The sequence below is a fragment of the Oncorhynchus mykiss genome, chromosome 25 (genome assembly GCF_057628025.1).
Source record: "Oncorhynchus mykiss isolate SJ-2025 chromosome 25, ASM5762802v1, whole genome shotgun sequence".
Taxonomy (NCBI): domain Eukaryota; kingdom Metazoa; phylum Chordata; class Actinopteri; order Salmoniformes; family Salmonidae; genus Oncorhynchus; species Oncorhynchus mykiss.
In genome coordinates, this window is record NC_143046.1 from 33,672,632 (window position 1) to 33,689,254 (window position 16,623).

At 46.2% G+C, this 16,623-nt stretch overlaps 1 protein-coding gene across 10 annotated transcripts in view; it reads left to right on the forward strand.

Annotated features, from left to right (window-relative positions):
* The window catches only part of LOC110505056 (transcription factor COE3), a 94,002-nt gene that overhangs the window by 66,280 nt on the left and 11,099 nt on the right, over nt 1-16,623 (forward strand). For 5 of the 10 annotated variants that reach the window (XM_090219705.1, XM_036969766.2, XM_090219709.1 and 2 more), the window contains exons 9-11: nt 50-183; nt 776-902; nt 10,997-11,085. In XM_090219705.1, coding sequence (XP_090075831.1) covers nt 50-183; nt 776-902; nt 10,997-11,085 — 350 coding nt within the window. The remainder of the gene's footprint in view (nt 1-49; nt 184-775; nt 903-10,996; nt 11,086-16,623) is intronic. The other 5 variants (XM_090219706.1, XM_090219707.1, XM_090219710.1 and 2 more) reach the window with 1 other exon arrangement.

The window sequence follows — 16,623 nt, forward strand, 5'->3', positions numbered from 1 at the left end:
TCCTGGTAAGTAGAAGTCATACCCGTTCCTGCTGTCTGTGTTTCCGAAGCAGCTACGCCCTGCATCAAAGCCATCAGCCCGAGTGAGGGGTGGACGACCGGGGGAGCCACTGTCATCATCATCGGAGACAACTTCTTTGACGGACTGCAGGTGGTCTTCGGTACTATGCTGGTCTGGAGTGAGGTGGGTCCAGATACACACACACACACACACACACACACATACACACGCACACGCACACACATACACAGACACACACACACGGACACACACACACATACACACGCACACGCACACACATACACAGACACACACACACGGACACACGGACGCTAGGTGAAAGAACTCAGAGAAAGACAGGGCATTAAATATTGGAATATGTACAGAGTGCTTCAGAGACGACAGAGGCTGCCTCAGTGCTACGCCTGGCTCACTCTGTTAGTCGGGCAGATACCTCCATGCCATAGAGTCTCTATCTGGAAATCTTTACACATAGTTCATGACAGTGTGTATTCGGTTGGGTTTACTGTGCTTCGTCGTTTGGCCATATGTACTGACTGAACTGGAAGTTGCTCCAGATATTATTGTCTTCTAAATGACTTTTAAAATGATCAAATTTGAATTTGCTAGACAGAGTTGTGGATGATGCTGTAGATGCACCTTTGAGATCAAACTAAGACTCTAAGTACGTCTTTTGTATAGTAAGAAATGACCATACCTCCCACAGTGCACTGCTCTTAGCGTTTAAACGAGTGTGCGTGTTGATGTGTTCCAGCTAATCACGCCCCACGCCATCCGGGTCCAGACGCCCCCTCGCCACATCCCAGGGGTCGTGGAGGTCACGCTCTCTTACAAATCCAAGCAGTTCTGCAAAGGGGCGCCAGGACGCTTTGTCTACACCGGTAAGATCACCATTCCTTCCTTTTTGAAATCTGTTTTACCCTCTCTCTATATCTCTCTGCTTCCTCCTCTCCTCCCCTTTAAATCACTTTGGTATCACTTCATCTGAAGGTCTGTTTTTATTAACATTAGTACATAGGTTAACCATTATATTGAGGTTTAAAAAAATGGGCATTGGGACTGTCACCACATCTTCCTATAGGGTTTATTGTTCTCCGTGCTACATATTATCATACATATAGTGGTGGCGACATTCCCCGTACTCCTCTGTCCTTTCAAGGTGGTAAACATTTCCCCTTGTGCAAGGGCATTGAGTCCTACCCTTCTTTTTTTGCTGGAGCTTTTCCCCAGGTTATCCTTCAAGCCTTTGTCTGATGTCCAGACTGTTATGCCGGGCGTGACTGCCGGCAGAATGGAGTATCGCTCCCTTAAATCAGCGCTTTACTATTCCTGATTATTCCATCGGAATATCCAGATGCCATTCAAAGTAGCAGAAAGGTCAGATGGATGGCTGTTTAGTGTGATAAGGAAATGTCACTGTGTTGCCGATGAAAGAGGGGACTGTGTTAAGGCTTTCTGTTAAGCACAGGTTTATCGCTGCGGCCTTCTCCCCTCTGTTCAAAGCACCGCTTAGTTCCCATGCAAGTGTGAGCGAAGCAAATAGACAACTTCACAATGGGCTGTCCAACCCAGCTTACGGTTCCTTTTGCAATGCTAATACCTGATTCCGTTTGACGATATGACTGACAACTGCTCGGTGTATTGCTTTTATGGACGGGTGTGTGGTGAATCGAGACCTCCTGTTACCTCGTCCTGTACGTCTATTAGGCCGTGGGACGGGTTCTGTCGAGAACCCGTGTTGTGGATCCCTGGAAGGAGTTATAATACTTTATGTGCTCACCGAAGTACTCAAATGTGGTGAGCATTTTATGATTTGAAGTCGATAAAAATGATAAAACCAAAACTATTTGACTTGATCGATAGCGAATAAACAATGCTGTATTTCGCTGGTGACTCCATTCCTAACACAGACAGGTGCCTGCACCATAATATTGTAAAAAAAAAAAAAAGGCTCATTAGTCTCTAATTCTTCTCTCCAGATTGAGACCCATATTGTGCACACATCAACATTTAATCTGATTTACACATACATATTTCAAGATTGTCTGCGTGCATTTCTGGAGCGCGTTTATTGTGCCAGGAGTGTCTTCTTCATGAATGCAAAATGAGGCAAGCTTTTAAATACTAAATCGGCAAGCTTGTGTATAATTGAACAGGAAAGAGAATGCATCCAGGCTCAATGATGTCATTTCCTCTGGGGAACTTCCAGATGCCCAAGTGAGCTCGTCTTTCAGTGCGTCCCCTCCACAAAGACATAGCCCTCTCCTATCAAACAGCGGTTGAATAGCGTAGCAAATCAGCTGAGTTGTAGAGATGACACACCAAAAGTTTGAACTAATGTAACACATTATTTTGTTTGATATCATGCCAAAGAAAGAGGGAGCGATCCACACGTTGTGTTATGACAGAGGTACACACGGGTCTAAATGTTTTATTCCTTTAAACTCAGCCGAGGGAGAAAAAAGAGACCTAGATAAGTTCCCCTCTTTCTCTGTCTTCCCTCTGTAGCAGAGAACGGTGTCTCCGGGCTTTGATCCCAGGCATTACAACTGTTGCCATGGGCTAGAATGGCAATACAATGAACCTGAGCGAATTGCGCTCCTCGGGGCACTCCACTGTTACCTGACACTTTCTATGTGACTGCAGCTTATCTACCGTACAGAGACATGCAGGACTATGTTGACTCTGTCACTGCCTTAATATGTCTGGGTCCACATTGACTTATGAGACAGTGAGAGATTGGTCTCCTTGATATTGGAACTAAAGAGTTGGGTCTAGTGTCTAGACAGATATTATAGGTGCTGGTTTCTCCTATAACCAAACAGACATACAGACCAGTGGCTTCTTGGATTGTTTGCCCTCCAGTCAGAATCATTCATTTGAGCCTTCTCTTGTGCAGTACTTGAAATCCATATCTCACACACATGATATCCAAATAGAAATGTGATGGTTTCTCTCCCACACACTTCTCTCTCTCCTTTTTATTCATGCAGCTTCCTCTTATTGCCAACTGCACATCTCCATCTTCCCCCTCTCTCTCCATCTCCCCTCCTTTACCCTTTCTTTCCCTAGCCTCCCTCTCGCTCTCTGCCCCCTCTCTTCTCCCCACCCTCCCTCCCCCGGACTTCCAGACTCTCTCAGGGGTTGTATATCCCCAGGTGCGGCTCGAGGAGGGGAGGGTGAAATTAATGAGGGGAGCCTGGAGGTATTGACTTTCCTGGGAAAACACAGCTCTCTAAAAATCAGTGGCCAAGTACTGCAATAACTCAGCACCCATCGATTCCCCTTCCCCATAGGCCACATTGATCTATGCATTACAAGCACTGAGGCTGGCAGCATGGATCCACCACCACCCTGCCTTAACACCACCCCACTAAATACTGGAATGATGATACTGCTACTATTACTACCACTGCTGTTACTAGACCACCATTACTACTTCTAACACTACTACCACTACCATTACTACTACTACTACTACTACTACTTTCTAGTACTACTACTAATATCTAGTACTACTACCACTACTCGTGGAAATTGTACTATTTTTAATAGTGTTGTTACTAATTCCTCTGCCATCACGGATGATAATATTCATAGGAAGTGAATGCCGTCCTTCATGGATGGCAGTGTAGTGTACAACACACGCGCTGTGCCGGATCCATTTCATGGAGTGATGCATGGTTTGAGTCTGTGACTACTATTTCACTAGCCTGGGGGGGGGGGGGGGGGGGCAGCAGCCTCAGGGGGTTCTCGTGGCAAGCCTCATCTTGTCCAAATCCCCCCCAAACAACAAAACACATCTGTCTAGAGGGAGAGGACGTGTGACCCAGAGGTTGGGTGTTAGAGTGAAGGGGTGTGAGAAGCCAGTCCAAGCTACATGGCCTTTTATTTGGGTTCATCTGACGTGTGGCAATCCAGTGCTGGTTCGGATGAGGTCATTCGGAAAGAAGAATTTAGCCAATGGCAGAGACGGCTAGCAGGAGCTGCTGTTGGGACCTGGTTGTTGTGTGGCGTGAAAGGAGGCCTGGCACCCTGGCGGCCACTACCTCCCAGGCTAAACCCTTAAGAGGTTTTCAGCATGGGCAGTCGCTGTTTTCTCTCAGGGCATAATGCCTTGGAGTTGGGCAGGGCCAGTGTTCCTATCACAGCGAGGAGAAAAACAATGGTCCACTCTGTACTGTACCTTACTGCTCTCGCTCTCTCGCTCTCACACACACACACACACACACAGGGGCTGGCCACATGGAACATATTAGCGAAATGTTCCATACGGTATGCTGAAGGTCTTGTGAACATGTAACAAAGGAGTGAGAGTTATACCTCGGCTTCCCCGTAGTGTCGAATTTGGGCCTCTGTAAAATATTAGACTTACTCGACGTGGTGTGTTGGTCCTTCCCAGCCCTGTCGGCGATCTCTTTCTGTAGCACTGTACGCTGACTAATTGACTACTGCACTTTTATTGTTTAAATACTCTCACTGTAACACATGGAGGTAATTATGCGCAAGTATGCGTGGTATCAACTTGCGTGCAGTATAGGAAGAAAAATGAACACTTTTACACAATCACGTGTTAATTGTTTTCCATATTTCCATATTTGTTACACAGTAGATTTCCCCATGATTGAGCATACATACCCCCCCCCCCCCCCCCCCCCACCCCCCCACCCCACCCTGTACCTACAGTATTGCACTGAACCACTGTTGGATCAAACATTTAGTTTCTTCACGTAGACACAGAAGAACATCACATCGATGGTTGTCCTCTAGAGCATGGAGAGAAGTGGAGGTGACAGCAACACAACCACTCCCTTCTGTTGCCTCTTTCGTCTCCTGTGAGATCTGAGAATGACGCAACCCCTGTGATTAGAGTGTGCATCCGCTTCAGTGGCGAGATATGTTAATCAGCTAGTGAATAATTACCTCCTTGGTGCCTTGATTAGACCGGAGTGACAAGGCTGGGAAAGTGTGTGCCTCAAAGAAATACCCCCTCACACACACCTGAGAAGTTATTCTTTTTGAGTCACAGCCTACAATGCCCCCACAGAAACGCTTATTATCTGACATTAGTTCTGCTAGTCCCCCTCCTTGAAGACGAGTAGATCTCTGTCTTTGATATATGAAATGTGGCATGTCTCTGTGGAAGAGAGGGGAATTCCCTCAGTGGAGAACACTGTTCTGTCTAATAAAAGAGGAATCTTCGACCGGTAACTTCGGGGAATCTAGAGTAAGTGTAGTTTCATCACGTGTAGCATTACATGGATGTGATAAGTACTCATTGACTTGGGGCTGAATCCAGACGTGAGTTATGTCCCATTGACATCCGTGTAGGATTTACAGAGACATACGGAGACAAAATGCGGTAAACTGATAGGCCTCCTTCATTGAAAATACAGTTCAGTATTTAGAACCCTTCCCTTTTTCGACATTTTGTTTTATTCTTAAATTGATTAAAAAATAATTTTCCTCATCAATCTACACACACTACCCCATAATGACATAGCAAAAACAGGTTTTTAGAAATGTTTTCACATTTATTAAATACCTTATATACATAAGTATTCAGACCCTTTGCTATGAGACTCGAAATTGAGGTGCAGGCGCATCCAGGTGCAGATATAAGGTCCCACAATTGACAGTGCATGTTTGAGCAAAAAACAAGCCATGATCATGCCAAGAAGTGTCTGTAGACCTGCGAGACAGGATTGTGTCAAGGAACAGGTCTGGGGAAGGGTACCAAAAAACTTCTGCAGCATTGAAGGTCCCCAGAACCACAGTGGCCTCCATCATTCTTAAATGGGAGAAGTTTGGAACCACCAACATTCTTCCTAGAGCTGGCTGTCAAACTGAGCAATAGTGGGAGAAGGGCCTTGGTCAGGGAGGTGACCAAGAACCCGATGGTCACTCTGACAGAGCTCCAGAGTACCTCTGTGGAGATGGGGGAACCTTCCAGAAGGACAACCATCTCTGCCGCACTCCACCAATCAGGCCTTTATGGTAGAGTGGCCAGACGGAAGCCACTCCTAAGTAAAAGGCACATGACAGCCCGCTTGGAGTTTGCCGAAAGGCACCTAAAGGACTCTCAGACCATGAGAAACAAGATTCTCTGGTCTGATGAAACCAAAGATGCTTCAACAAAATACTGAGTAAAGGGTCTAAATAGTTAGGTAAATTTTTTTTTTTTATTTGTAATAAATTAGCAAACATTTCTAAAAAACGGTTTATGCTTTGTCGTTATGGGATATTGTGAATAGATTGATAAGAACAAACAATTTAATCCACAAAATGTGGAAAAAGTCAAGCGGTTCCGAATGTACTGTACCCATTAAAAGATTCCCTCTTTCCACTGAAGGTCAGGTGTGGTCTATCGTTTTTCTCTCTCTTCAAAGCTATGTGGTCTAGTGTGGTGTCAGACAGGGGTCACTGGAGGTCATAGGAGTCATATAGACTACATCAGTCAGGCTAATTGTTACCATATCGCCAAAGTGTTTTAGTCTTAATTAGAAGTGTGTGTTTGGTGAGGGAAGAAGCCCTTTCATCTTCCCTGGTGGCTCTCCACTTTAAAGAGGCCATGTCTGTCTGGGGCCAGTCTGTCTGTCTGTCTGTCAATCACAGTTTAAAGTTCATGAAATTTCTATGAGCATCGATCGCAAGGGGGCCCGGATGATTGATCAAGCCTCTTGCTTTGAATTTCTCTTCTCTATGCTCTCACTGTGATGGGGTGTGTGTGTTGTGTGTGTGTGGGCGGGGGGGGGGGGGGGGGGGTGATGTGTGTATGGTTACCCGTAGGTCTATGTATTGAGTTTGTACAGTGTGTTATATATACAGTGCAGAATATAATGCTGATGGAGTCACGTTTGGGGAAAGCAACTGTTTTTACACAGACAACAGCGGACTGCAGTCCAGGCCAGAGTTTGGTTTTGCATCGCACGTCTGTACGTGTCCCAGTGTGTTGCTATGTCATCTTACTCTGAATGAGGGACAAATGAAAGAGCGAGAGAGAGAGGGGGGGGGGGGTGAAAGGAGTAAATCAATAGCATAGTGCACGTGTGTAACAGTAACAGGGCGGCTTTAGATGCTGGTCGCCCGGTCGGTGCTCCACAACCCCCAGCCGACGACACACAGCCGCACTTGACCGACTCAGATCAGGCTCACACTGTTGTTGCGTCCGACAATTTCTTCCCTCAGAAGAGAGGGAGGAAATGATCTGATACACACATCTGTAGGCGACGGGGGCAAACGCAGCGATGACCTGCATCAATCATAACATGAATAGAGATGATAGGAATGGAAAATTGGAGCCCATGTTGCTCAAGCCGCTTCAAATCCCCTGTTCTGTCAGCCGGGCGGTGGGGATGGGCTGGGGCCTTGATGGTGTATCTCATATGAAATATGGACTCCATTTGAAATGATACGTGCAATATAGGGAAAGCCACGGAGAGCCTATGTGTTGAGTGGTGGAGCAGGAGAGTGGAGATTTATGGGTTTGAGGATGATCCTCATCGGGGACATGACTGCGCCTTCAACAAGGATATCACTGGAGTGAAAGGCGTCAAGGCGCCGAAAAAAAAAGATTCCCTAAAGTGCATATTCCATCCATCAGCTATATCTGGTAAATGTGTACAGAATCAGCTAGCAGCCAAGTAGAAAAGCAGGAGCCACCTAAGCGGTTGTAAGGACAGCGGCGGTGAGGGAAAGTAAATAGAAAATAGCTCAACATAAATAGATGTAAACACGTTGGAGTATGAGGATGTAAACATGTGCTGAGTAAATGGATACATATTTTGCCAAGGCACCACTTGAAGCATGCAAACCCAATAAAGCTTTGGAGCCTTAGTCTCTACACCCCGTGAGACTGATTGTAAAAAAGACTTGCTACGTTCTAATAATATTAACTGGCTTCCTTTTCCCTCTCTCCCATTCTGGACCACCAATCTGAAAGGACTTGATTTGTTTAAATGCTGTAGTTGGAACACCTATCCAATCCCTCAGTAGCAACAAAGGAAAGGAAGCTATATAAGAATATTGGTGCGTAGCCCACCTTAACTTTATCATGTTTCCTATATTTGTCCGGTTCAGGGGTGTAAGTAAGCGTCCCTCTGATCACGTTGACCTTGTAGAGGTACACTGTTCTAACCCTGACTTAACCTCTTGCTCCTGCTAACTGCAGTCGTTTGGGTCATTTGGAAGGCAGCGCTGTTTGAAATAAGACAGAGAGCAGCATGGGAATTGATTTTGAGGGAGCTTTAGGTAGCCTCCTCCTAAACCTCTAGAAATAGGTGAGGACATCTGGCTCGACACGTGGAGGTTTTTCACACGGGTTGAAAGGTGAAATGTTACACATGTACGATCAAATGAGCCATCTTTGTTCACAAAATAAAGACTTTGCTACTTGTAACAATACTCTCAACCTACAGAAGAGGAAGAGTTTTGCATTTGATGAAGTCAGAATGATATCAGAGTATTAAGGTAGAAGACATGACACTTAAGACGTTGATTAAATTAACATTATCATCTGTAATACCAATTAATACTACATGGTCTATCTGACTTTAAGTGCCTAAAATTTGGAGCTCATTGTTTTCCTGAACCCGAAAATGTCTGTCCTGCTTGTGTTGTGTCCTGCTGTCACCAGCACCATGTTTCCCTATCTAATACAGTTCTGTGTTTTGGGATCATATTTCACTAGAGCTCCTCTCAGGCTTGGTTGAGTGTGTTAGTGGAAATCCCACTCACCCTCTCCCTCCCCTTTGTCCCGGTCGAGTGGTCACCTAATAACAACACTCTGTTTAGTGAGACCCCAGTCGACCGTTTGATCACTTTCATAGAGCGAGAAATAGAGAGCAATAAATGGATGATTAAATAAATAAATAAAAGTCTTTCTCCCTCCCTGTCTCTCTCTCTCTCACTCCTACTCCCGCACTCCTACTCCCGCCTCCTCTTCCCAGCGAACTGCATTATCTTTCCCCTTTGAAAAAGTCCAAACGTCAGACACCACAAAGACGACTGGGCCCCCGAAGAAAAAATCTATACAAATTACGATGGAGAAAGTGGCACTGATGGCTGGAATTGCAGCATATGTTTACACTAAATCAGGCAATCTATCTTCATATGGGGTGTGTAATACGTAGGGGGTCAGGGTTCGCGCAGTGCGCCGGCGCTCTCCAATTACTCGGGCTCTTTGCGAAGGAGGCTGCCTTATCGATTGGCCGCGAGAACAGGGGCCTGCAGGTAGCCAATGGGGTGCTGGGGTCAAAGTGCAGGGGGATTTTAATAAGGGGAAGTAATGGACTTAATTTCTGAGGGGCCTGGCAGTAGAGGAAGAGATGTCTGCTTCACTACCCTCTTGTCTCCCAGTCGAGAAGTTCATTAGGAGGCAAGCTTTATGAGATTACATTCTCTCTCTCTCGCTCTCTCCCTCTTTCTTTCTTTCTTTCTTTTTTTTGCTCTCTGTCTGGTGTGTCTGGTGTGTCTGTCTGTCAGTCTGTCTGTCAGTCTGTCTGTCAGTCTGTCTGTCTGTCTGTCTGTCTGTCTGTCTGTCTGTCTGTCTGTCTGTCTGTCTGTCTGTCTGTCTGTCTGTCTGTCTGTCTGTCTCTCTCTCTCTCTGTCTCTCTCTCTCTGTCTCTCTGTCTCTCTGTCTCTCTGTCTCTGTCTCTCTGTCTGTGCTGCTCATTCCCTTTTCTATTGCTCTGTCTCTCTGTCTCTCTCTCTGTCTGTGCTGCTCATTCCCTTTTCTATTTCTCTGTCTCTCTTCCACTGGTTCTCTCTTGGTATATTGGCTGTTTTTCAAATTTTCCCTGATTGTGTTGAAATTCCCTTTTACAATGCTCAGCCCTAGCTCTCTGACAAGGCCTAAGGAATACCTCATTATCCCAAAGACGTGTTTGGTTTCAAAGTAGACTATCCTCTTCATCCCGGCAAGGGAGAAATTGTCCATGAGAGTGTAATCTGTTTGGGCCTTGCTAACGTTCCTCTCTAGGTCCCTCTCAGGGGACAGGGGCAGATATTCAAAATGGCAGCCCGTGTGGAGAGGGCACGTCTAGGCTCCGTCACCCTTCAGATAACATCCTGACCCAGCCGCAGCCTGAAAGCCCTTTTCTCCTTCCCTTGGTGTGAAACGAGCCTCAGACAAATTTGATTTAGCAGCTCGCGGGTGCCCGTTCCCGGGGAAAGAAAACAAATATTGTTATAATGGTAATAACATCTATTTGCCGCTCGCGACAAACGACAGCGGGCCTTTGAAAAGACCCCGCGCTGCCGCCACCACCTTATTCTTATTCATGAAAGCGCCGGTTATGCATATTAGCGCAAACTAGCTATTCTACTCACCGGCATTTGGTGTGTCAATCATCCTTACGGAATACAAGAGGCACCGGTGACAAAAGCGGAGAGGGCAAGAAGGCTGACAAATTGTCCCCAAAGTCAAATTTGACAGCCTTTTATGATTAATGGGCTTGATTATGGAGAAATATCTCTCTAACTCATTTCCGGCTGTTTCTCTTTTTCTCCTTCGTCTCGAAATGGAGAGGAATGGAGATTGCGTTGTTTGCAAATGTGTGTGTGTGTGTGTGGGGGGGGGTGAAATAAAAAGGGGGGTACCTGAGAGGCTTAGAGTGAGGGAAGTGCAATTGAATTAGTTAGGAATGCCCTGTGAAATGGATAGCAACTGGGACAGGTTGAGTGGAAGGTCTCAAGCTTAATAAATAGAATAGACGAAAGAGAGAGGAAGAGATCGCCTGACGCCGGGCTGACACTCAAGGCCATTGTAGAGCACATGTATCAAGGCAGGACAGCTAGTCAGGGGAGATATTCCTCTAGAATGTGACATAACACCTTCATAAGGCCTACATAGGCATACAGGCGTGGAATTTAAAAAACAATGCACATGTGACATTGGAAGCTTAAGAAGATCAATGCATGTTTGAGCTGCTTCACTCAGCAATGTTCCAACCTTGATAATTCTCTCTCTTTCCAGCCTTGAATGAGCCCACCATCGACTACGGCTTCCAGAGGCTACAGAAGGTCATCCCCAGACACCCAGGGGATCCCGAGAGGTTACCTAAGGTCAGTGGCGTGCCTCATAGGACACCAAGGAGTACATCATCCCCTGTTGTTACTCCAAAGACCACCCAGACTTCTGACCGCCAAATATTTGAGTTTATAAACCCGATTAGTTTGATTTGGATTAATTATGAACCCTCTGCCCTATGAACAGGCTCTGATGCCAAGGGGCACATTGTTCTGATATCTCGTACAATTGGAAACAGGTGGTTATGGGATGTCGTATTTGGTGTTTGAGACAGTGTTCCTGGTCTGGTTGTTTTTTAGGTTTGAGGTAGCAACAGTCACTTATACATAGACATGAGTGTATGCACGGCTCAACGCTGCCTTTCAGACACACTTGATAAATACTTGCGTACACACAACGACACACACACTTAGGCACAGACTCAGGTAGGGCAGCCGTCAGGGGCCCTGGGCGGTTTGCCGCCTGGTTAGTATGAAAAGATTATTTTCCCCCTAAAAGGTGCTCCACTAAATGAGTGAGATTGTTTTGGGCAGAGAACTGCTGTAAAGGGGGATATGATCAGATGGGGCCTGACAGTCTAAAGCAGCTGCCAAATTGAAACCATTTATCAAAATCTGACGTCTGAGATCCAGTCACCAAAAAAGTAGTTTATTTGTAAATTGATACTAATAGTGAGCATATATTGTCTGGCCCCTTTGATGCCCTGATTTGTGGCGGAGGGAGAATGTCCCCATCAGCCGTTATATATTTATTTATTCAAAAGAAAACTCAATATGCAAATAGATTTTCCTCCGTCTTCCATCCAGCTGTGAGCTTTCCCGAACATTTTAGACAGAATGAAATGGCAACAAGAGTAACACCTTAAAGCTTGCCATTCGTGAAGTACCTCATTGCTCTCACCCAATGTGACTTGTCAGGATAGACTCACAATATCACTCGGGAACAGATAGGTTGACATTTCATCCCTTTGTTGTCCTCTCTCCTTTCCTTTTCCTGTAGGACAGAAAGGTTGGCCAGGAGCGATAGTAGAATGTTTGTCTCTTAGGCAGGGAGCAGAGCTCCCCTAAGCTACATCCAGAGGCTATAGACACCAAACCCTGCTATTGGAACCAATTAAAGTCAAATGTAATTATTTATTTTTTTACAGGAAGAAACAGAGCATGTCTAGAATGGTGGGAATAAGAGGTATTCCATGTAAATAATGATAGGGGGAAAAACTACGATAGGAAAACACTGGCCATCGTTCCTCTGGGCTCCTTTGGTTTTGGCGTTTTTCTTTGTCGCCGAGAAACCCCTGTTGAGTGATTTCATTAGGAGGTTGGCAACCACACTTCTCCAACGAGCCGGTGTCAGCGGTGGGACCCTAGCTCCAGTGATGGACAGACAGACCAGCCCGGGGCTAAAGCATGGCCAACTGGTCACTGATGACCTCGGAGGCTGGGGCTGGATCAGGTTCGCCTCTAATTTCATTTCCAGTCTGCCTTGGCTGCAAGCGGACACTTCCCTGTCCAGATCTATGGAGGATATGTGAAACGAGTTCAAGCTCTAGCCTCCCCTCATTGCTCAGCATGGGAGGCACTCCGTTCCAGGACCTTTGCGGTAGAAGACCCAGACCCATTCCCAGGTCACGGCAAGTTTAACGGCCTATGAATCCTCTTAAATAGACACCTGGATGGTGATGCATTCCTTACATGTGGAGGGCCTATTTTCCTAAGATACGGCCACACGGGAAGCCTGTTTTGATACAGAGTAGACAAACAAATGGAGACAGAGCTTAAAAGCAAACCGAGGTGAAGAGTTTGCCGTCATATCGGCCAAAATGTGTTAACGGCAACAGCAAAAAATTGGCTCATGTGAGGTTTCATATGTTCAAGGAGAATATGTGTTTTCCACCTGTTTGGCCATGACATTGGAATTAACTGCCAGGGTTAGGGGACAATTGTATTTGAATGCAATTGTTAGTGCGAGGATGGAATAAAAGCCTGCACACACTGTAGCTTTTCAGCACCTGAGCTGTGTGTGCGCACACCCCTGATCTAGACTGTGTACTTGAAGAGATCAGTTTGGTGGTATGGTGTGGTGTGGAAGCGGTAGCGGTAGCGGTAGCGGTAGCTAGCCATAGCGTCTCCTGTGTGTTGTATCTAGGTGGTATGCAGAGCCAGGCTAGGGGGGATTTATCATTGTTAAGGGACCTGTCGGATGACTTCTTCTCCAGGGTCAGCTGATCTCTTCTCTCCGGGCACCTCTGGATCCAGGGAGCCAACCTCCCATAATTGAGCCCCTGGAAAGCAATGGAAGAAAAAAAAGAAAGTGGAATATGTCTGGAGACAGACGCAAGGAGGACTGGGGGCGTTGGGGGACAGGCGCTGGTTGCAGGGGCGGGGCTCAAGAGGGTTGGGTTAGGTGAGGTGGGTGAGGTGGGTAAAAGAGAGATGCTGTTCAACTATATGACGTATGATCAAGGTGCATTCCATAACGTTTCCACATGGAAATAGCACTCATCAAAGTACCGTATATCTGTAGTAGTAAAGACATTCAATTCCTCGAGAGAAGTACTGTGTCACTAAGAAATACCTCACCATTACAACGCGTACAGTCGAGGAGAAGTCAATTAGACTGGGTTTCCAGGCCATAGGTAATTCATTGTAATTTAACTTATCCATTTTCTCAAATTCCACAAATCAACTGGAGAGGAAACAATCCTCATATAAAATGATCTGCATTTTTTCAACTCATGAATCAAATCGGAATTCATTTCCTCAATCGACCTGACTTGAAGATGACGCCAGCCAGTTCAGGACAGAGGGATTCTATCATTCCTGCTCTTTCATATCGTTCTCCTTGTGAGTTATTCCACCTGGAGCTCTGAAGTACCCTAAAGAGACATCCACTCTCTAGATGTGTGGTCTGTCGCTCCAGAACGCTGGATGTGCCTTTCCCTCTTGGCCCTGAGACAGACGAAAAGAGAGCATGGTGGATGAAATGGTTTCCCCCTCTGTCTGAGGTCGTAAAAGAGACATATACTAGCTAAAACCTGTTTTTCCCCAAGTCTAAGTCATCAGGGTAGAGGTTTCCAGGATAGAGGCTGGGAACAGACCCGTCCTACTCTCACAGAGGGAGGGAGTCTCTTGTTGGGCCAACTTCTTATCCCTCACTGGCAGTAGCCCCACTGAGGATGAAGGAGAGAACACTCCTTTCCCTCCCTCCTGCCCTCCCCTGTCTTTCTGTCTCTCTGTCTCTCTGTCTCTTTGTCTGTCTGTCTGTCTGTCTGTCTGTCTGTCTGTCTGTCTGTCTGTCTGTCTGTCTGTCTGTCTGTCTCTCTGTCTCTGTCTCTGTCTCTGTCTCTGTCTCTGTCTCTGTCTCTGTCTCTGTCTCTCTGTCTCTGTCTCTGTCTCTCTTTCTCTGTCTGTCTCTCTGTCTCTCTGTCTCTCTGTCTGTGCAAAGTGCTTGCATGCATGTGAGAGTGTGTTTTCTGGATGCTGAGAGTATAACATCACAGACTGTACATTACTCCTCCATGGTTAGAATTCAGTGTACAACATGTTACTGTTTTATTCTTATTCTTATCCCAGAGTATTCAGTGAATCTTTCAACCCTTGCACATTCCATGTTTTATGTTTATTCATATTGCAAATGGGTCATTCCAAAAATCAAGATATTACCTTTATATTTAATTCAAGTGACACTCACTTTATACGAGCACTAAACCAGCATTTAACACACTATGGAATCTCTCTCTGTTCATTGGCCGAGGTGATTATTGAATGAGCCGACATGCTGCTTCTAACCCTCCATCCCTCTTTCCCTCCGTCTATCTCTGAGAGGAAGAGCAGAGCAGCCTGACCCCCCCCCCTCCTCCCTAGAGGTGTGGGCCAGTGATAAGAGATTATGATGATAACTGGGAGATAGTGCATTACCGTATTGATTGTGTTAAAACACCCGCGCTCTGATTGCCGGCACTTGGGCTGACAGGAATCCAATGGCGCTGTCTCTCCGCGCCGCTAAAAGGAGGAGTGTGTGTGCGCGTGTGTGTGTGTGTGTGTGTATATGGATATGTGTGTATGTGTGGTATGGTTCACGGCAAGGCAGTGCAACGTCCATATCTCACCTCCACACACACACATGCCTCACACCCCCACCCCAACATCTACAGTACCACAAGGCCCAGGCATAGATAACCCCTGCTGTTATGTCACAAAGTGCTGTGATGTATTTCCAATGGTCCAAGTCAAGTAACATGAAATGTAATGAGGTTCTCAGAACAGTTCTTAGTTGGTTATCGAATGGTTGTGATTGTTTAGAGCAGCATTACTTATTCTACTATAATACTCCCAAACTTTCTATCACTACACAGCTGACTCTAATAATTACAGCTTGATGATGAGCTGTTTATTTGAATCAGCTGTGTAGTGCTAGGGCAAAATCAGCTGGGTAGTGCTGGGGGGTTGGGTGTACTCCAAAGAGTACTTCCTTTTGCATTTGTTCGAGAGATTCTGGTTAGTTAGGGCAGTTGTTATGATCAGAAAATGGCCACGCACTTCAAACAATTGAACACCCAAACACAGAGTGGCACCAGCGAGCAGTAAGGCCTCGGAGGCGTCATTAACTCAAGAAAGGCTGTTGTGTTTGTCGTTGCCTAATGAAAATACAAGAAGAGAGACCGGCAGAGGCAAACACACAGACACACACACACACCAGTGTGTAGAGGCAGGAATGTGTGCGTGCGAATGTTTATGAGTGCATGTGCTTGTATATTGCTGCGTGTGTAAGTGTTTGCGTATGTGTGTGTGTGTGTGTGTGTGTCTGTGCGTTTGAGGCGGCAGGGCGGGAAGGGGTTGCCAAAGTTCCCTATGGCAGGCAGGGTGTTGCAGCCGCCAAGCCTCAGAGACATTAACTAACTTCTGTTTTATAATGGAGATTAATGAAGCGAGCGCATGCCAGAGGGGAGGAGAGAGGATGAGAGGGGATAGGATGAGAGGAGAGGAGGAGAGGAGGGGTCTGAGACACTCCTCACAGGGGTGGATATGTTGGCAGTGCCAGGGTGTGACAGATTGTGCCCTCTCTCAGTGGATTGGGGTTTGGGCGTAGGGACGAGGGGTGGGATAGAGAGTGACAGGAGCTATATTGCTTGGTTGCAGTGGGGGTAGCGGTGTATGTGTGTCTGTGTGACTTTGTGCCTGCAGGATAGCTGCGGGGTCAGTAGGAGTGTGGGGGTAGGCAGGTGGGTCGGCATGCCCACTAAGGAGAGGCACAGAGGAAGGGCACACTGGCACAGTGGATCTCAGATAGATGTGAAACATAATTGGATCACTTTTTGTTCCAGAGAGTTTTCCCTGAAATGCAAACTTTTGTTTATTTGAGGTTTAAAAAGGCTTCTAAAGTTTGTAATTGGCATTTTTTTCCCTTTCGAAAAATGTATCAAGCCCTACAAAAAATGTCCGTTATTTATAATCCACAAAATGATGTACCTTTCCTGTTGCTGCAGGATTATTTTTGTGCTGTAACAAGCTGGCTCAAATTAAGATCCTACATTTGTACACACGCACGGACGCACAGACATATACACACACCCA